Below are 21,188 nucleotides of genomic sequence, written 5' to 3'. Positions count from 1 at the left end.
TGAGGTGGTATCTCAGTGTGGTTTTGATTTGTATTTCCCTGATGAGGAGGGATGCTGAGCATCATTTCATGTGTCTGTTGGCCATCTGGATGGCCTCTTTGGAGAAGTGTCTGTTCATATCTTCTGCCCATTTCTTCACTGGGTTTGTTTTTCGGGCGTGTAGTTTGGTGAGTTCCTTATAGATTCTGGATATTAACCCTTTATCTGATATGTCATTTGCAACTATCTTTTCCCATTCCGTTGGTTGTCTATTAGTTTTCTGGGTTGTTTCCTTGGCTGTGCAGAAGCTTTTAATCTTGATGAGGTCCCAATCATTTATTTTTGCTCTTGATTCCCTTGCTTTTGGGGATGTGTAATGACAAACTTTTGATGAGACTTGTATCTTTTTAAGAGTAAATATTTTTTGACACTGTTATGACTAAGAGTATTTTTTTTTATTGTAGGAGTCACACCCCAGAGGTTTATATGGTAAATGAGCTTCTTGGCATACCAAGGGAATTAAAAGAATGATGGTAAGTGATCAAGCTACCTTAAACACTAACTTTATTTTTTTTTTGTCCTTCCTTCCTTACATCTCTTTTTCATTTATCTTTGCAGTATACTCTAGAGCACCAGAGAGCTTTATTTCCTTTATAGCTTCATAGTATTTCCTGTTGATTTATGTTGTTCTTAAATATCTCCAATAGGCAAAGTGTAGTAAAAGCATTGCTTGTTTGCCAACTGTGATGGTAAGGAATGTGGCCAAAAACCTGAAAGTAAATTAAAAATGTCCGTGATCATCCATAACAGATAATTCACATAATGAAAGTATATTCACTTTACTTTTAGAATTCTTTTTTTTAAATTTAATTTAATTAAAAAATTTTTTTAATGTTTTTTATTTATTTATGAGAGAGAGACAGCATGAGCAGGGGAGGGTCAGAGAGAGAGGGGGATACAGAATCTGAAACAGGCTCCAGGCTCTGAGTTAGCTGTTGGCACAGAGCCCGACGCGGGGCTCGAATCCATGACACAAGATCATGACCTAAGCCAAAGTCCGACGCTTAACTGACTGAGCCACCCAGGGACCCCTACTTTTAGAATTCTTGAGTTTCTTACTCAGGACCATAGGTGTAATATGTCCCATAATTCTAACAAGTAAGATAGCTGATAGCTTAGATAGGGGAGAAAAGAAAAGAATTAAGAATTAAGCTTTTGTGTTCTGCATAATTATCAGAAAGTAAAGAGCTCAAAAAGTCTAAAAAGCATTTGGTGTGGGCTTATTTATTTTATAGCAACCATCCTCTGCATTTCTAAGTTACTGAGAGAACTTAGAACTTTGTAATATACAAAAGTTGTTCCTAGTGAAAACCTGAAAGTATCAAGAAAAGAGGAAGTTGATTCAGTAGCCTCTGTTTAAAAGTCAGGGAAGTATGAATCAGAGATTTTCATCCAAAATGGTAGAACTGAAAAGAATTTCTGCTTAGCAGGGCAAACTTAACTTACTTATCTGTGTTGAATACCTCATTTCCCAATGATGTTCATTTATTCACGGTATACTTATTTCAGTCATTTACTCATGATTTCTTTATCATGCCAATTATTCATCATTCATGGAGAAAGAGAAATGGTAAATACTTATGTATATGATTTAAAATTGTAGCATATACAATTATTACAATCATTATCAACATTATAGCATTAAATACGGTGTTTGTTGTAGTTTGTGAAGAGTTTTTATCACATGCTTTTTTCATCTGTTGAGATGAACATAAGGCATTACTCCTTTATTTTGCTTATTTGGTAAATTACATTAATTGATTTGAAAATATTATTACCAGCCTTGCATACTTGAAATAAACTCAACTTGGTTTTGATATCTTAACTGGATTCGATGTACAAATCTGTGTGTGTGTGTGTGTGTGTGTGTGTTTGTGTGTGTGTGTGTGTTATTTTCATGTCTTTACTATTGAAATTGTTTGAACTGGGGACCCACAGAGCGGTCGGTATCCTTTAAGACATCCAACAAACCAGCCCGCTGGTGCCCATGTGGCACTGTGAGGAGCCAGAAGCCCTTTGTTGGCTGGTTGGGTGGAGTGGCTCTACCCCAGAACCAGGGCCTGCAGAGCGGGACCCTTTAAGACACCAGGGTTTGAATCCAGCCCAGTGCCTGGGAGGCAGGAGACTAGAGTGGAACAAATTAGCACATTGGCACCCCCGCAGCACTGTGAAGATGGCTTGAATAGAGCCAGGGGAGGGGGAAAGACTAGGGTGTCGCCATTTTTCTCCCCATCACAGGGTGGGGCTCCAGGGAATGGACAAGGGGCCCACAGTGGAGGCATGACACACCTACACCAAACCACACCTCTCTGTACCTGGTAACTGCATATCTACTGGAGCAAGATTGACACTGACCAGATCAGACAGCCCCTCCTCCAGACCAGCACAGCCACTGGTTCCAAGACATCATTTGATATCGGTCCAGCAATTTTGCATTTTCTGATTTGATTCTTGGTGCTTACTATTTATATACATATATATGTATATAAATTTTTTTCTTCTCCCTTTTCTTCTGTTTGTTCCTTCCCTTCTCTATTCTGGTTATTCGGGTTGTTGGTTTGTTTAAGCAGACATTTTAACATATTCTCTTTACACCTCTTTTGTATCTCCTTTATTTCTCTCTCTCTCTCTCTCTCTGGATTAAGCCATATAGTTTCTCTGATTCTCTGCCTGGTCAGTTTTTTTTCTTTACTTTTTCCTCACCCCTGTCATTTCTCTTTTTGTATGGGATAAGGCTTCTTCCACCCCCCACCTTCTCCCCTTAAAATTTTTTTCCAGGGTTACTTCAACAAACAAAGCACACCTGGTAGAAGGCCCAAACCACCACTGTGAGTAGAGAAATAAAGCAACCAGAGTCACAAACATGGAGAGCATGCAACATACTCTGAAAACACTTCCTAAAGGGCCAGGCCCTGGACAGTGTATGAGCCCTTTTTAATATAATAGTGCTTATAGGTTCAGGACACACAATAGGCTATTAAAACACATAAGGAACAGAAGACTAGCCAAAATGACTCTCTTCAAAAGAAGTTCCAGGAAGAAAGGACAGCTAGAGAATTGCTCAAAACAGTTATAAGCAATATATCTGAGCAAGAATTCAGATTAATAGTCATAAGAGTAATAGCTGGGCTTGAAAAAAGGGTAGAAGACAGCAGATAATCTATTACTTCAGAGATCAAGTAACTAAGAAATAGTCACCATGAATTAAATACATAAATGAGGTACAAAATAAACTAGATGCAGTGACATCAAAGATGGAGGAAGCAGATGGGAGAATAAGTGAAATAGAGGAATATAATTATAGAAAATGATGACACAGAGAAAAAGAGAGATAAAATACTAGACCATGAGAGGAGAATTAGAGAACTAAGTGATTCAAGGAAATGTAATAATATCTGTATCATAGGAGCTCCATAAGAAGAGGGGTTGAAGGTGTACTTGAGCAAATTATAGCTGAGAACTCATTTGGGGAAGGAGGCAGACATCCAAATCCAGGAGGCACAAAGAACTCCCTTAATATTTAACAAGAATAGGCCTTCTCCATGGGATATCATACTGAAACTGGTAAAATACAGAGATAAAGAGAGAGTTCTGAAAGCAGCTAGGAACAAATGGGTCTTAATATACAAGGGTGTCTAATACATAAGGGTAGTAGCAGACCTGTCCACTGAAAGTTGGCAGGCCAGAAGGGAGTGGCAGGAAATATTCAATGTACTGAATAGGAAAAGTACATAGCCAAGAATCCTTTAGCCAGCAAAACTGTCATTCAGAATAGAAGGAGAGATAAAGGCTTTCCCACACAAACAAAAACTAAAGAAGTTCATGACCACTAACCAACCCTGCAGGAGATCCTAAGGGTGACTCTGCTACAAAGACTACAAAGGACCAGAGACGTCACTTCAAGCATGAAACCTACAGATAACACAGTGACACTAAATCCATATCTTTCAATAATCACTCTGAATGTAAATGGACTAAATGCTCTAATCCAAAGACCTAGGGTATCTGAATGGACAAAAAAAACAAGGTCTATCATCTATATGCTGTCTACAAGAGACTCATTTTGGACCTGAGGACACCTTCAGATTGAAAGTGTGGGGATGGAGAACCATCTGTATTGCTATTGGAAGTCAAAAGAAAGCTGGATTAGCCATACTTATATCAGACAAACTAGATTTTAAACTAAAGGCTGTAGCGGGAGGCGAAGAAGGGCATTATATCATAATTATGGAGGTCTGTCCATCAAGAACAATTGTAAATGTTTATGCCCCCAACCAGGAATTCCCAAATATATAAATCAATCACAAACAAAAGCAATCTTATTGGTAAGAATGTGGCAATTGCAGAGGACTTTTATACCCCACTTACAGCAATGGACAGATCATCTAGGCAGAAAATCAACAAAGCACAGTGGCCTTGAATGATATATACCGGACCAGATGGACTTGACAGATATATTCAAAACTTTTCATTCAAAAGCAGCAGAATACACATTCTTCTCAAGTGCACGTGGAACATTGTCCAAGATAGATCACATACTGGGTCACAAAATAGCTCTCAATTAATATAAGAGAATTGAGATCATACCATGCATATTTTCAGATCACAATGCTATGAAACTTGAAATCAACCACAAGAAAAAGTTTGGAAAACCTCCAAATGTATGGAAGTTAAAGAACATCCTACTGAAGAATGAATGCGTCAACCAGGCAATTGAAGAAGAAATTAAAAAATATATGGAAGCAAATGAAAATGAAAACACGACAATCCAAATCTTTTGGAATGCAGCAGAGGCAGTCCTAAGAGGAACATACATTGCAATCCAGGCCTATCTCAAGACACAAGAAAAATCCCAAATACAAAACCTAACTGCACACCTAAGGGAACTAGAAGCAGAACAGCAAAGAAACCCCAAGGCCAGCATAAGAGAAATAATAAATATTAGAGCAGAAATAAACAATATAGAATCCAAAAAAAAAACAAAACCCCAGTAGAACAGATCGATGAATCTAAGAGCTGGTTTTAAAACACACACACACACACACACACACACACACACACACACACACACACACAAAATTGGGAAACCCCTAGCCAGACTTCTCAAAAAGAAAAGAGAGAAACCTCAAATAGAAAAAAATCATGAATGAAAGAGGAGAGATCACAACCAACCCTTCAGGTATGCAAATAATTCTTAGAGACTACTCTGAAAAATTATATGCCAACAAACTGGACAGCCTGAAAGAAATGGACAAATTTCTGACACCATACACTACCAAAACTCAAATGAGAAGAAATAGAAAATTTGAACAAACATGGAACCAGCAAAGAAATTGAGTCAGTTAACAAAAATCTCCCAACAAATAAGAGTCCTGGGCCAGATGGCTTCACAGGGAGATTCTACCAGACATTTAAAGCAGAGTTAATACCTATCCTTCTCAAGCTGTTCCAAAAAATAGAAACAGAAGGAAAGCTTCTGGATTCCTTCTATGAAGCCAGCATAACCTTGATTCCCAAACCAAACAGAGACCCCCACTAAAAAGGCAAATTACAGGCCAATATCCCTGATGAATATGGATGCAAAAACCTTCAACATGATACTAGCAAATCGAAGTCAACAGTATATTCAAAGAATTATTCACCATGATCAAGTGGGGTTCATTCCTGGGCTGCATGCAGCAGGACTTGTTCAACATTCTCAAATCAATCAGTGTGATACATCATACTAATAGAAGAAAGGATAAGAACTGTATGATCCTGTCAATAGATGCAGAAAAAGCATTTAACAAAATACAGCATTGTTTCATATTGAAAACCCTCAAGAAAGTTGGGATAGAAGGAAAATACCTTAACATCATAAAAGCTATATATGAGGGGTGCCTCGGTGACTTGTTGGTTGAGCAATGACTTTGGCTTGGTCATGATCTCCCAGTTTGTGAGGAGCTCTGTGTTGGGCTCTGCTGAGCGTGGAGACAACTTTGAATTCTGTCTTGCTGTCTCTTTCTCTCTTCCACTCACGATCTGTATCTCTCTGTCTCAAAAATAAATAAACATTAAAAAATAAAAGTGAAAGCCATATATGAAAAGTCCACAGTTAATTCATCCTCAGTGGGCAAAAACTGAGAGCTCTCTCCCTGAGATCAGGAACACAAGGATATCCACTCCTTGCGTTCCACATAATGTTGGAAGTCCTATCCTCAGCAGTCAGACAATGAAATAAAATAAAAGGCATCCAAAATGGCAAAGAAGAAGTCAAACTCACTTTTTGCAGATGACATGATACGAAAGAGTCCACCAAAAAGTTGCTAGAACTGATACATGAATTCAGCAAAGTTGCAGGGTACAAAATCAATGTCGGAAATCAGTTGCATTTCTATACACCAATAATGAAGCAATAGAAAGAGAAATCATGAAATAGATCCCGTTTATAATTGCACCGAGAACCATAAAATACCTAGGAATAAATCTAACCAAAGATGTAAAAGATCTATATGCTGAAAACTATAGAAAACTTACGAAGTTGTTGAAGACACAAAGAAATGGAAAACATTCCATGGTCATGGATTGGAAGAACAAATATTGTTAAAATGTCAGCACTTCCTAAAGCAATCTACACATTCATTGCAATCCCAGTCAAAATTGCACTGGCATTCTTCACAAAGCTAGAACGAACAATCTAAATTTTATGTGGAACCACGAAAGACCGTGAGTAGCCAAAGAAATCTTGGGGAAAAAAAAAAAACCCGAAGCAAGAGGCATCACAATTCCAGATTTTAGCCTCTACTACAAAGCTGTAATCATCAAGACAGTATGGTATTGGCACAAAAACAGACATATAGATCAATGAAACAGAATAGAGAACCCAGAATTGGACCCACAACCGTATGGCCAACTCATCTTTGACAAAGCAGGAAAGAGTATCTGATGGAAACAAGACAGTCTCTTAGCAAATGGTGCTGGGAGAACTGGACAGCAACATGCAGAAGAATGAAACCAGACCACTTTCTTATACCATACACCATTTACAAAAATACACTTTCTTACAGCATACACGCAAATAAACTCAAAATGGATGAAAGACATGCAGAAAAATGAAACTGGACCACTTTCTCACGCCATACACAAAAATACACTTTCTTACAGCATATATGAAAATAAACTCAAATTGGATGAAAGACCTAAACCATCAAAACCTTAGAGGAGAAAGCAGGCAATACCTCCTTTGATCTCAGCCGTTGCAACTTCTTACGTGACATGTCACTGAAAGCAAGGGAAATAAAAGCAAAAATGAACTATTGGAATCTCATCAAGATAAAAGCCTTCTGTACTGCAAAGGAAACAGCCAACAAAATTAAAAGGCAACTGAATGGGAGAAGATATTTGCAAATGACATATCAGATAAAGGATTAGTATCCAAAAATCTATAAAGAACTTACCAAACTCAACACCTAAAAAACAAATAATCCTGTGAAGAACTGGGCAGAAGACATGAATAGACACTTTTCCAAAGAAGACATCCAGATGACCAACAGATCTATGTTATATGCTCAACATCACTCATCATCAGGGAGATACAAATCAAAACCATACTGAGATACCACCTCACACCAGTCAGAGTGGCTAAAATTAACAACTCCGGAAACAACAAATTTAAGCAAGGATGTGGAGAAATGGGAACCCTCTTGCACTGTTGGTGGGAATGCAAACTGGTGTAGCCACTCTGGAAAACAGTGTGGGCGTTCCTCAAAAAATTAAAAATAGAGTTATTCTACAACCCAGTAATTGCACTACTAGAAATTTATCCAAAGGATACAGGAGTGCTAATTCATAGAGCACATATACTCCAATGTTTATTCCAAAGGATACAGGAGTGCTAATTCATAGAGCACATATACTCCAATGTTTATTACCAACAATAGCTGAAGAATGGAAAGAGCCCAAATGTTCATCAGCTGATGAATGGATAAAGATGTAATTTATATATACAATGGAATACTCCTTGGTAATGAGAAAGCATGAAATCCTGCCATTTGCAACAACATGGATGGAACTGGAGGGTATTATGCTAAGTGAAATAAGAGAGTCAGAGAAAGATCAGATGTTTTCACTCATGTGGAACTTGAGAAACTTAACAGAAGACCATGGGGGAAGGGAAAGGGAAAAAATAGTTTTAAATAGAGAGGGAGGCAAACCCATAAGAGACTCATAAATACTGAGAACAAACTGAGGGTAGATGGCAAGGGCTGGGGGAAAGGAAAAAATGGGCAATGGGCCTTGAGGAGGGCACTTGCTGGGATGAGCACTGGGTATTGTGTGTAAGCAATGAATCACAGGAATCCACCCCCAAACCAAGAGCACACTGTATATATACTGTATGTTAGCCAACTTGACAATAAATTATATTTAAAAAAAAAAAAAAGAGTTTGAACTGGTAATTTACTTTGCTTGTATTATCCTGTTAGGTTCTGATATCAGGGTGATGCAGGGCTCATAAAATGAGTTGTGTTCCTTCTGCTTTATTTTCTAGAAGGATTTAGTGTAATTTTTGCTTACATGGTTTGGAAAATTCACTCATGAAACCCATGTGGCTCTGGATTTTTTTTTTTTGTGGGATTCAGTTTCTTTAATAAATATTCAGATTTTGGTTAATTTTATGCCAAGGTTTAATAAATTATATTTTTCAAGGAATTTGCATTTCATCCAGTACTATAAATTGATATGTATAATATCCTTTATTTTATTTTTTTTAAAGTTTAGAGGTTCTAGAATCTGCAGTGATGTTCCTTTTAAATTCCTGATATTGGTTATTTTTTGTCTTTTTGTTTGATCAACATTTCATTGGTGTTTTCAAATAGTCCATTTTAGGTTTTATTATTAGTTCTTTACTATCATAGGTTTGTCTTATATTTTATTCATTTTTGCTGCTTAATATTTCCTTTTTTGGAATTAATGTGTTGCTTTTTCTAGCTTCTTGAAATAGAGACTCAGATCATTGGTTTTTAGCTTTTTGACATTCTGTTATATCATTTATGGCTATACATTTTCCTTTAAGCATGGCTTTGGCTGTTGTACAAATACTGATGTATCATATTTTTATTATGATTCAATTGAAAATATTTTAAAACTTCCAATGTGACTTCTTTGATGTGTAAATTACTTAGAAATGTATTGCCTAATTTCCTAAGATACAGGGATTCTCTGGTTCTCTCTCTTTGGTACTTTCTGTTCTTTGAAATTTAGCAAGACCTACTTTATGACCCAGGGTATCAACAGTCTGGAACATTCCATACACTTGAAAAGAATTTATGTTCTATCATTGTTGAGTGTTGGGTTCCAGCTATGTCAGATATGTCAGGTTTGTTATGTTGTTTAGACTTCTGTATTGTTAACTCTTTTTGTCTATTTTGCCAGCTACTTGAGGTATGTAAAATATTCCATAGTAATAGTGTTTTTTTAATTTCAGTTTTATCTTGTATGTTATTAGATGCACCTTTAGAATTTTTTTTTTTTTTTCAAATAGTTTATTGTCAAATTAGTTTCCACATAACACTCAGTGTTCATCCCCATAAGTGCCCATCCCCCCTCCCCCCCACACCCATCAGTCCTCAGTTTTTGTCAGCATTCAAGAGTCTCTCATGGTTTGCCTCTCTCCCTTTCTCCCACCATTTCCGCCCTTCTTCTCCCCCTTGTTCCTCCATCAAGTTCCTCCTAATCCTCCTATACGTGCAAACATATGATATTTGTCCTTCTCTGCCTGACTTATTTCGCTTAGCATCACACCCTCAAGGTCCATCCATGTTGCTACACATGGCCAGATTTCATTGTTTCTCATTGCCATGTAGTATTCCATGGTATAGATAAACCACATCTTCTTGATCCATTCATCTGTTGATGGACACTTAGGCTCTTTCCATGTTTTAGCTATTGTGGAGAGTGCTGCTATGAACATTGGGGTACATGTGCTCCTATGCCTCAGCATTTCTGTATCCCTTGGGTAAATTCCTAGCAGTGCTATTGCTGGGTCATAGGGGAGTTCTATTGTTAGTTTCCTGAGGAACCTCCACACTGTTTTCCAGAGGGGCTGTACCAGTTTACATTCCCACCAACAGTGTAGGAGGGTGCCCGTTTCTCCACATCCTCGCCAGCATCTAGAGTTCTCTGATTTGCTCATTTTAGCCACTCTGACTGGCGTGAGGTGGTATCTCAGTGTGGTTTTGATTTGTATTTCCCTGATGAGGAGGGATGCTGAGCATCATTTCATGTGTCTGTTGGCCATCTGGATGGCCTCTTTGGAGAAGTGTCTGTTCATATCTTCTGCCCATTTCTTCACTGGGTTGTTTGTTTTTCGGGCGTGTAGTTTGGTGAGTTCCTTATAGATTCCACCTTTAGAATTTTTATATTTTACTGGTTGATGAGCCTTTTAACATTATGAAATAGCACTCTGTCTCTAGCAATAATCCTTGCCTTAAAGTTGGCTTTGTTCAATTCTTTGTTAAATTCATTTTAAATTTAAAGTAGCATAGTTAACATACAGTGTTATATTAATTTCAGGTATATAATATAGTGATTCAATAATTGTCTATATTACTCAGTTTGTCTCTTTTGTTCTTTGTTAATTTGTTTGATTTCTTAAATTCTTCATATGAGTGAAATCAAATGCTATTTGTCTTTCTCTACCTGACTTCTTTTACTTTACATTGTATACTCTCTAGACCCATCCATGTTGTTGCAAATGGCAAGATTTTATTCTATTTTATGGCAGAGTAATATTCTATTGTATGTATATACCACATCTTCTTTATCCATTCATCTGTTGATGGTTGCTTCCATAATTTGGCTATTGTAAATAATGCTGCAATAAATATAGAGGTGCATATATATTTTTGATTTAGTGTTTTCATATTCTTTGGGTAATACCTCATAGTGGAATTGCTGGGTCATATTGTAGTTACATTTTTAATTTTTTAAGGAACCACCTTACTGTTTTCTTCAGTGGCCGTACCAGTTTGCATTTTCCACTGACAGTACACAGGGTTCCTTTTTCTCTGCATCCTCTCCAGCACTTGCTGTTTCTTGTGTTTTTTTATTTTAGCCATTCTGACAGGTGTGAGGTGATAGCTCATTGTGGTTTTGATTTGCATTTCCCTAATGATCAGTGATGTTGAACATCTTTTCATGTGTCTGTCAGCCGTCTGTCTTTTGAGAAATGTCTGTTCGTGTCCTCTGCCCATTCCTTCATTAGATTATTTGGTTTTTTTGTGTGTTGAGTTGTAAAAGTTCTTTATATATTTTGGATACCAACCCTTTATCAGATATGTACTTTGCAAATATCTTTTCCCATTTCATAGGTTGTCTTTTAGTTTTGTTGATTGTTTCCTTTGTTTAGAAGCTTTTTATTTTGATGTAGTCCCATGCCTCGGGAGACATATGTAGAAAAATGTTGCTATAGCCAATGTCAGAGAAAGAACTGCCTGTGCTTTCTTCTAGGATTTTTATGGTTTTAGGCCACGTTTAAGTCTTTAATCCATTTGGAATTTATGTTTGTGTGTGGTGTAAGAAAGTGGTCCAGTTTCATTCTTTTGGTTATAGCTGTCCAGTATTCCCAACAGCATTTGTTGAAGAGACCGTCTTTTTCCTATTGTATACTCTTGCTTCCTTTGTCAAAGATTAATTGACCAGATAATTGTGGGCGTATTTCTACCCTCTGTATTCAGTTCTATTGATCTATTTTTCTGTGCCTGTACTATAGTGTTTTGATTATTATGGCTTTGTAATATAACTTGAAATCTGGGATTGTGATACCTTCAATTTTGTTGTTATTTTTCAAGGTGTGTGTGTGTGTGCGCGCGTGGCTATTTGGGGTCTTCTTTGGTTCAATGTGAATTTTAGGATAGTTTGTTCTAGTACTGTGAAGAATGCTATTGGTATTTTGATAGGGACTCTTATTAAATCTGTAGATTGCTTTGGGTAGTAGGAGCATTTTAACAATATTTGTTCTCCCAGTCCATGAGCATGGAATATCTTTCCATTTGTTTGAATTGTCTTCATTTTCTTTCATCATTGTTTTATAGTTTTCAGAGTACAGATCTTTCATCTTTTTGGTTAAATTTACTTCTAGGTATTTTATTATTTTTGGTGCAATTGTGAATGGCATTGTTTTCTTAATTTTCTTTCAGCTACTTCATTATTAATTTACAGAAATGCAGTGGATTTCTGTATATTGATTTTGTATCTTGTGACCTCACTGAGTTCATTTATTCTAGCAGGTTTTTTTAGTGGAATCCTTAGGGTTTTTGATAATATTGTATGACACGTTTGCAAATAGTGAAAGTTATACTTTTTCCTCACTGATTTGAATGCCATTTATTTCTTTTTGTTGTCTGTTGTCGCTAGGACTTCTAGGACTTTGTGAGAGTGGACATTCTTGTCTTGTTCCTGATCTTAGGAGAAAAGCTCTTAGTTTTTGATGTTTGCTATGGGTTTTTCACATATGCCTTTTCTTATGTTAAGGTAAATTAACTCTAAACCTACATGGGTTAGGGTTTTAATCATGATTGGATGTTGTTCTTTGTCAAATGCTTTTTCTGCATCTATTGAAAGGATCATATGGTTTTTATCCTTTCTCTTACTGATATGCTATATCATATTGATTGATTTGTAAATATTTATTTATTTATTTATTTATTTACAAATAGTTTATTGTCAAATTAGTTTCCATTGATTTGTAAATATTAAACCAGTCTTGCATCCCCAGAGTGAATCCCACTTAATTGTGGTGAATGATTTTTTTTTTAATATTGTTGGATTTGGTTTGCTAGTATTTTGTTGAAGATTTTTGCATCTGTGTTCAATAGAGATAGTGGCCTGTAGTTCTCTCTTTCTCTTTTTTTTTTTTGTAATGTCTTTATCTTATTTTGGTATCAGGATAATGCTGTTCTTATAGAATGAGTTTGGAAGCTTTTCTTCCTCTTCTATTTTCTGGAATAGTTTAATAGTATAGGTATTAACTCTTCTTTAAATGTTTGGTAGAATTTGCCTGTTGAAGTTGTCTGGTCCTGGACATTTGTTTGTTGGGACTTTTTTTGACTACTGATTCACATTGATTGCTGGTAATCTGCTCATATTTTTTCCTTTTTTCTTTTTAAAAATTTTAATGTTTTATTTATTTTTGAGAGAGAGAGAAAAAAAAAAAAAGAGAGACAGAGTACGAGAAGGTGAGGGGTAGAGAGAGAGGGAGACACAGAATCTGAAGAAGGCTCCAGGCTCTGAGCTGTCAGCACGGAGCCCTACGTGGGGCTTGAACTCGTGAATTGTGAGATCATGACCGGAGTGGGACGCTTAACTGACTAAGCCACCCAGGTGTCCCTGTTCAGATTCCCTGTTTCTTCTGCTTTCAGTTTTGGTAGTTTATATGTTTCTAGAAATGTATCCATTTGGTTGTCCAATTTGTTGGCATATAATTTTTTATAATATTCTTTTACAGTCCTTTGTATTTGTTGCTTCTGTTGCTATTTCTCCTTTTTTCACTTCTGATTTTGTTTGAGTCCTCTCTCTCTCTCTCTCATGAATCTGGCTAAAGGTTTATCAATTTTGTTGATCTTTGTTTTTAATTAAAATTTTTTTAATGTTTATTTTTGAGACAGAGAGCAGGAGAGGGGCAGAGAGAAAGGGAGACACAGAATCCAAAGGGGGCTCTATGTTCTGAGCTGTCAGCACAGAGCCTGACACAGGGCTTGAACTCCGCAACCTTGAGATCATGGCCTCAGCTGAAGTTGGATGCTTAACTGACTGACCCACCTAGGTGCCCCTATTGATCTTTTTGAAGAACCAGCTCCTTGTGGGGTACCTGGGTGGCACATTTGGTTAAGTGTCCGATTTCAGCTTAGGTCATGATCTCATGGTTCTTGAGTTCAAGCCCCACATCAGGTACAGTGAAGTGCAGAGCCTGCTCAGGATTGTTTGTCTCTCTGTCTTTCTGCCCTCCCCCCTCCATTTGCATTCTTTCTCACTCTCAAAATAAGTAAACTTTAAAAAAATGAGCCAGCTCTTTATTTCATTGTTCTGTTCTACTGGTATTTTAGTTTCTATTTCATTCATTTCTGCTCTAATCTTTATTATGTCCTTCCTTGTATTGGTTTTGGATTTTGAGTTCTTTTTCAGATTCCTTTAGGTGAAAGGTTAGGTTGTTTAAGATGTTATTTTCCTCATGAGATAGACCTGTGTTGCTCTAAATTTCCCTCTTAGAACAGCTTTTGCTGCATCCCAAAGATTTTGTACCATTGTGTTATGATTTTCATTTTTCTGCATGTGTTTTTAAAATTTCTTCTGAGTTTTTGGTTGATGTATTTGTTGTTTAGTAGCGTGTTATTTAACGTTCATGTATGTGTGTTCTTTCCAGATTTTTTCTTTCGGTTCATTTCTAGTTTCAGAATGTCATGGTTGGAAAAGATGCATGTCATTACTTCAGTCTCTTTGAATTTGTTGAGACTTGGCTTTGTGGCCCAACATGTGATCTGTTCTGGAGAATATTCCTTGTGCATGTGAAAATAATGTATATTCTGTTGCTTTATGATGGAATGTTCTGAGTATATCTTTTAGATTCTTCTGGTGTATTGTATCATTCAAAGCCACTGTTTTCTTGTTATTCTCTTTGGATGAGTTATCTATTGATGTCAGTGGGGTATTAAAGTCCTCTACTATTATGAATTACTATCAGTTACTTCCTTTATGTTGGATACTAGCTGCTTTATGTATTTGGGTGCTTTCATGTTGGGCGCATAAATATTTACAATCGTATCTTCTTGTTGGATTGGCCCTTTTTGTCTCCTGGTACAGTCTTTGTTTTAAAGTGTATTTTTTCTGATATAAGTATTGCTACCCCAGCTTTCTTTTCCCTTTGCCTGATAAAAGTTTTTCCATCCCTTAACTTTTTTTTTTTTAATAGTTTATTGTCAAGCCAGCTAACATACATTGTATATACAATGTAGTCTTGGCTTTGGGAGTAGATTCCCATGATTAATTACTTACATAGAACACGCAGTGCTCATCCCAACATGTGTCCTCCTCAGTGCCATCACTCATTTTCCCCACCCCTCACCCTCATCAACATTCAGTTCTCTTTTTTAAATTAACTTTTTAAATGTTTATATTTGAGAGAGCAAGCCAGCAAGCGCATGAGCAGGGGAGGGGCAGAAAGAGAGAGAGAGAGAGAGACACACACACACACATACAAAATCCGACACAGCCTCCAGGCTCTGAGCTATCAACACAGAGCCCAATATGGGGCTCAAACTCATGGATTGCAATATCATGACCTGAGCTGATGTTGGACGCTTAACCAACTGAACCACCCAGGTGCCCCAAGTTTGTTCTCTGTATTTGAGAGTCTCTTATGGTTTGCCTCCCTCTCTCTAACTTATTTTTCCTTCCTTCCTATTGTTTTAAGTTTCTCCAGTTCCACATATGAGTGAAAACATAAGATGTCTTTTTGTGAATGACTTATTTCACTTAGCATAATATCCTACAGTTCATTCATGTTGTTGCAAATGGCAAGATTTCTTTCTTTTTCATCAAGTAGTATTCCATGGTGTATATATACCACATCTTCTTTATCCATTCATCAATTGGTGGACATTTGGGCTCTTTCCATTCTTGGGCTATTGTTGATGGTGCTACTATGAACATTGGGGTACATGTGCCACTACAAATCAGCATTCCTGCATCCTTTAGTATGGGGTAGTTCTATTTTTAATTTTTTGAGGAAACTCACAATGTTTTCCAGAGCAGCTGCACCAATTTGCAATTTTGATTGGGATTGCATTGAATGTGTAGATTGCTTTGGGTAGTATTGACATTTTAACCATATTTATCTTCCAATCCATGAGCATGGAATGTTATCCATTTCTTTGTGTCTTCTACAATTTCTTTCATAAGCTTTCTATAGTTTTCAGCATACAGATGTTTTACATCTTTGGTTAGGTTTATTCCTAGGTATTTTATGGTTTGTGGTGCAGTTGTACATGGGATTGATTTCTTGATTTCTCTTTTTGTTGCTTCATTATTGGTGTATTGAAATGCACCTAATTTCTGTACATTGATTTTGTACCCTGTGACTTTGCTGAGTTCATGTATCAGTTCTAGCAGACTTTTGGTGGAGTCTTTCAGGTTTTCCATGTAGAGTATCATGTCATCTGCAAAAAGCGAAAGTTTGACTTATTCTTTGCCAATTTCGATGTCTTTTATTTCACTTTATTGTCTGTTGATGCTAGCACTTCCAGCACTATGTTAAACAACAGTGGTGAGAGTGGATATCCTTGTCGTGTTCCTGATCTCAGGGAAAAGCTGTCAGTTTTTCCCCATTGAGGATGATATTATCTGTGGGCTTTTCATAAATGGCTTTTATGATGTTTAAGTATGTTTCTTCTATCCCAACTTTCTTGAGGGTTTTTATTAAGAAACGATGCTGTATTTTGTTAAGTGCTTTTTCTGTATCTATCAACAGGACCATATGCTTCTTATCCTTTATTAATGTGATGTATCACATTGATTTTTGAATATGGAACCAGTGCTGCAGGCCAGGAATGAATACCACTTTCATGATGAATAGTTTTTTTTTGTATGCTGTTGATTTAGATTTGCTAGTATCTTGTTCAGAATTTCTGTAACCGTGTTCATCAGGGATATTGACTGGTAGTTCTCCCTTTTTGTTGGGTCTCTGTCTGGTTTGGGAATCAAAGTAATGCTGACTTTGTGGAATGAGTCCAGAAGTTTTCCTTCCATTTCTAATTTTTGGAACAGCTTGAGAAAGATAGGTATTAACTCTGCTTTTAAGGTCTGGAAGAATTCCTCTGGGAAGCCATTTGGTCCAGGACTCTTATTTGTTGGGAGATTTTTTGATAACTGATTCAAATTCTTAACTAGTTATGGGTCTCCTCAAACTTTCTATTTCTTCCTGTTTGAGTTTTGGTGTGCGTGGGTGTTTAGGAATTTGTCCATTTCTTCTTGGTTGTCCAGTTTGTTGGCATATAATTTTTCATAGTATTTCCTGATAATTGCTTGTATTTCTTTGGGATTGGTTGTAATAAATCCATTTTCATTCATGATTTTTATCTATTTGGGTTCTTTCTCTTTGCTTTTTGAGAAGACTGGCTAGAGCTTTCTCAACTTTATTTTTTCAAAAACTCATCTCTTTGTTTCATTGATCTGTTCTACTGTTTTCTTTGGATTCTATATTGTTCTGCTCTGATCGTTATTATTTATCTTCTTCTGCCAGGTTTGGGTTTTTTTTTTTTTTTTTTGCTGTTCTGCTTCCATTCCTTTAGGTATGTTGTTAGATTTTGTATTTGGGATTTTTCTTGTTTCTTGTTTTTTGTTTTTGTTTTTGTTTTTTTGCAATAAAATGATCAGATTTGCATTATTTAGTCAATTATAGCCCCCAGAACCAACAGTATATTTTTGTGCCTGTTTTATTTCTTTTTTCTTTTTTTTATAGTTTATTGTCAAATTGGTTTTCATATAACACCCAGTGCTCATCCCCACAAGTGCCCTCCTCCATGCCCATCACCCCCCTTACACTACACACCCACTCCATCTGCCCTCAGTTTGTTCTCAGCATTCAAGAGTCTCTCATGGTTTGCCCCTCTTCTCCCCCAGTGTTTTTCCCCTTCTCCCCTATAGTCCTCTGTTAAGTTCATCCTAATCCTCCTATATGTGAAAACATATGGTATCTGTCCTTCTCTGCCTGACTAATTTCGCTCAGCATAACACCCTCAAGGTCTATCCATGTTGCTACACATGGCCAGATTTCATTCTTTCTCATTGCCATATAGTATTCCATCGTATAGATAAACCACATCTTCTTGATCCATTGTTCAGTTGATGGAAACTTAGGCTCTTTTCATGTTTTGGCTATTGTTGAGAGTGCTGCTATGAACATTGGGGTACATGTGCCCCTATGCATCAGCACTCCCGTATCCCTTGGGTAAATTCCTAGCAGTGCTATTGCTGGGTCATAGGGGAGTTCTATTGTTAGTTTCCTGAGGAACCTCCACACTGTTTTCCAGAGGGGCTGCACCAGTTTACATTCCCACCAACAGTGTAGGAGGGTGCCCATTTCTCTTTATCCTCACCAGCATCTAGAGTCCCCTGATTTGTTCATTTTAGCCACTCTGACTGGCGTGAGGTGGTATCTCAGTGTGGTTTTGATTTGTATTTCCCTGATGAGGAGGGATGCTGAGCATCGTTTCTTGTGTCTGTTGGCCATCTGCATGTCCTCTTTGGAGAAGTATCTGTTCATATCTTCTGCTCATTTCTTCACTGGGTTGTTTGTTTTTTGGGTGTGGAGTTTGGTGAGTTCTTACAGATTTTGGATACTAACCCTTTATCTGATATGTCATTTGCAACTATCTTTTCTCATTCCGTCAGTTGCCTATTATTTTTATGGATTGTTTCCTTTGCTGTGCAGAAGCTTTTTATCTTGATGAGGTCCCAATAGTTGCTTTTTGTTCTGGATTCCCTTGCCTTTGGGGATGTGTCAAGCAAGAAGTTGCTATGGTTGAGGTCAAGGAGGTTGTTTCCTGCATTTTCCTCCATGGTTTTGATGGTTTCCTGTCTCCCATTCAGGTCCTTTATCCATTTTGAGTTTATTTTTGTGTATGGTGTGAGAAAATTATCTAGTTTCATTCCTCGCATGTTGCTGTCCAGTTCTCCCAGCACCATCTATCTGTTAAAGAGGCTGTCTTTTTTCCATTGGATTCTCTTTTCTGCTTTGTCAAAGATTAGTTGGCTGTACATTTTTGGGTCCAAATCTGAGTTCTCAATTCTATTGCATTGGTCTGTGTGTCTGTTTTTGTGCCAATACCAAACTGTCTTGATGATGACAGCTTTGTAGTAGAGGCTAAAGTGTGGGATGGTGATGCCTTCCGTTTTGGTTTTCTTCTTCAATATTACTTTGGCTATTCAGGGTCTTTTGTGGTTCCATACACATTTTAGGAGAGTTTGTTCTAGCTTTGGGAAGAATGATGGTGCAATTTTGATTTGGATTGTATTGAATGTGTAGATTGCTTTGGGTAGTGATGACATTTTAACTATATTTATTCTTCCAACCCATGAGAATGGAATGTTTTTCCATTTCTTTGTGTCTTCTTCAATTTCCGTCATAAGTTTTCTATAGTTTTCATTCTACATATCTCTTATATCTTTGGTTAGGTTTATTCCTAAGTATTTTATGGTTTTTGTGAATTTGTGATTGGGATCAGTTTCTTGATTTCTCTTTCTGTTGCTTCGTTGTTGGTGTATAAATATGCAACCGATTTCTGTACCGATTTCTCTTGATTTTGTACCCTGAGACTTTGCTGAATTCATGGATCAGCTATAGTAGGATCCTGGTAGAGTCTGTCGGGTTTTCTATGTAGAGTATCATGTCGTCTCTGTAAAGTGAGAGATTGATTTCTTCTTTGCCAATTCTGATGCCTTTGATTTCCTTTTGTTGTCTGATGGCTGATCCTAGGACTTCCAGCACTATGTTAAACAACACTGGTGAGAGTGGACATCTCTGTCGTGTTCCTGATCTCAGGGGGAAAGCTCTCAGCTTTTCCCCATTGAGGATGATGTTAGCTGAGGGCTTTTCATAGATGGCTTTTGTGATGTTTAAGTAAGTTTCTTCTATCCCGACTTTCTCGAGGGTGTTTATTAAGAAGAATGCTGTATTTTGTCAAATGCTCTTTCTGCATCTGTTGACAGGATGATATGGTTTTTATCTTTAATTTTATCACATAATGATGTGATGTAGCACATTGATTGATTTGCAGATATTAAGCCAGCCCTGTAACCCAGGAATGTGTCCCACTTGATCTTGGTGAATAATTCTTTTTATGTGCTTTTGGATTTGATTTGCAGGTATCTTGTTGAGGATTTTTGCATCTGTATTCATCAAGGATATTGGCCTGTAGTTCTTTTTTTTTTTTTTTTTTTTGCTGGATCTCTGTCTGGCTTGGGAATCAGAGTGATGCTGGCTTCATAAAATGAGTCTGGAAGTTTTCCTTCCATTTCTATTTTTTGGAATACCTTGAGAAGACTGGGTATTAATTCTGTTTTAAATGTCTCGTAGAATTCCCCAGGAAGCCATCTGGTCCTGGGCTCTTATTTGTTGGGAGATTTTTGATAACTGATTCGATTTCTTCACTAGTTATGGGTCTGTTTAGATTTTCTATCTCTTCCCGTGTGAATTTTGGTGGTGTGTGTGTGTGTGTGTGTTTAGGAATTTGTCCATTTCTTCTGAGTTGTCCAGTTTGTTGGCATATCATTTTTCATAATATTCCCTGATAATTGCTTCTATTTCTGAGGGGTTGGTTGTAATAAGTCCATTTTCATTCATGATTTTGTCGATTTGAGTGCTCTTTCTTTTCGAGAAGCCTGGCTAGAGGTTTGTCAATTTTGTTTATTTTTTCAGAATACCAACTCTTGTCTTCATTGATCTGTTCAACTCTTTCTTTGGTTTCTATTGTTTATTTCTGCTCTGATTTTTATTATTTCTCTTCTCCTACTGGATTTGGGGTGCTCTTGTTGCTCTCCCTCTAGTTCCTTTAGGTGAGCTGTTAGATTTTGCACTTGTGCTTTTTCTAATTTCTTGAAATAGGCCTGGAGTGCAATGTACTTTCCTCTTAGGACTGCCTTTGCCGCATCCCATAGAGTTTGGATTGTTGTATTTTCATTTTTTTCGTCTCTTTTTTAATTTCTTCTCTAATTGCCTGATTGGCCCATTTGTTCTTTAGTAGGGTGTTCTTTAACCTCCATGTTTTTGGAGGTTTTCCAGACTTCTTCCTGTGATTGATTTCAAGTTTCAAAGCATTGTAATCTGAAAGTGTGCATGGTATGATCTCAATTCTTTTATTTTTATTTAGGGCTGCTTTATGTCCCAGTAGTATGTGATCTGTCTTGGAGAATGTGCCGTGCGGCACTTGAGAAGAAAGTGAATTCCATGGCCTCAGGATGTAGAGTTCTAAATATATCTGTCAGATCCTTATGGTCCAGTATGTCATTCAAGTCCATTGTTTCTTTAGTGATTTTTTGTCTATTTGATCTATCCATTGCTATAAGTGGAGTATTAAATTTGCCTCTACTAGCACATTCTTATCTATAAGATTGTTTCT

At 37.0% G+C, this 21,188-nt stretch overlaps 1 protein-coding gene across 3 annotated transcripts in view; it reads left to right on the top strand.

Moving 5' to 3' along the window:
* The window catches only part of SCAPER (S-phase cyclin A associated protein in the ER), a 514,984-nt gene that overhangs the window by 9,087 nt on the left and 484,709 nt on the right, over positions 1-21,188 (top strand). For all 3 annotated transcript variants that reach the window (XM_039238174.1, XM_039238172.1, XM_039238173.1), the window contains one exon: positions 444-512. In XM_039238174.1, coding sequence (XP_039094105.1) covers positions 507-512 — 6 coding nt within the window. In that variant the 5' untranslated portion in view covers positions 444-506. The remainder of the gene's footprint in view (positions 1-443; positions 513-21,188) is intronic.

This window comes from Hyaena hyaena, unplaced genomic scaffold (assembly GCF_003009895.1).
Source record: "Hyaena hyaena isolate Hyena2069 unplaced genomic scaffold, ASM300989v1 scaffold_137, whole genome shotgun sequence".
Classification (NCBI taxonomy): domain Eukaryota; kingdom Metazoa; phylum Chordata; class Mammalia; order Carnivora; family Hyaenidae; genus Hyaena; species Hyaena hyaena.
This window is presented reverse-complemented; position numbering and strand designations above follow the sequence as displayed.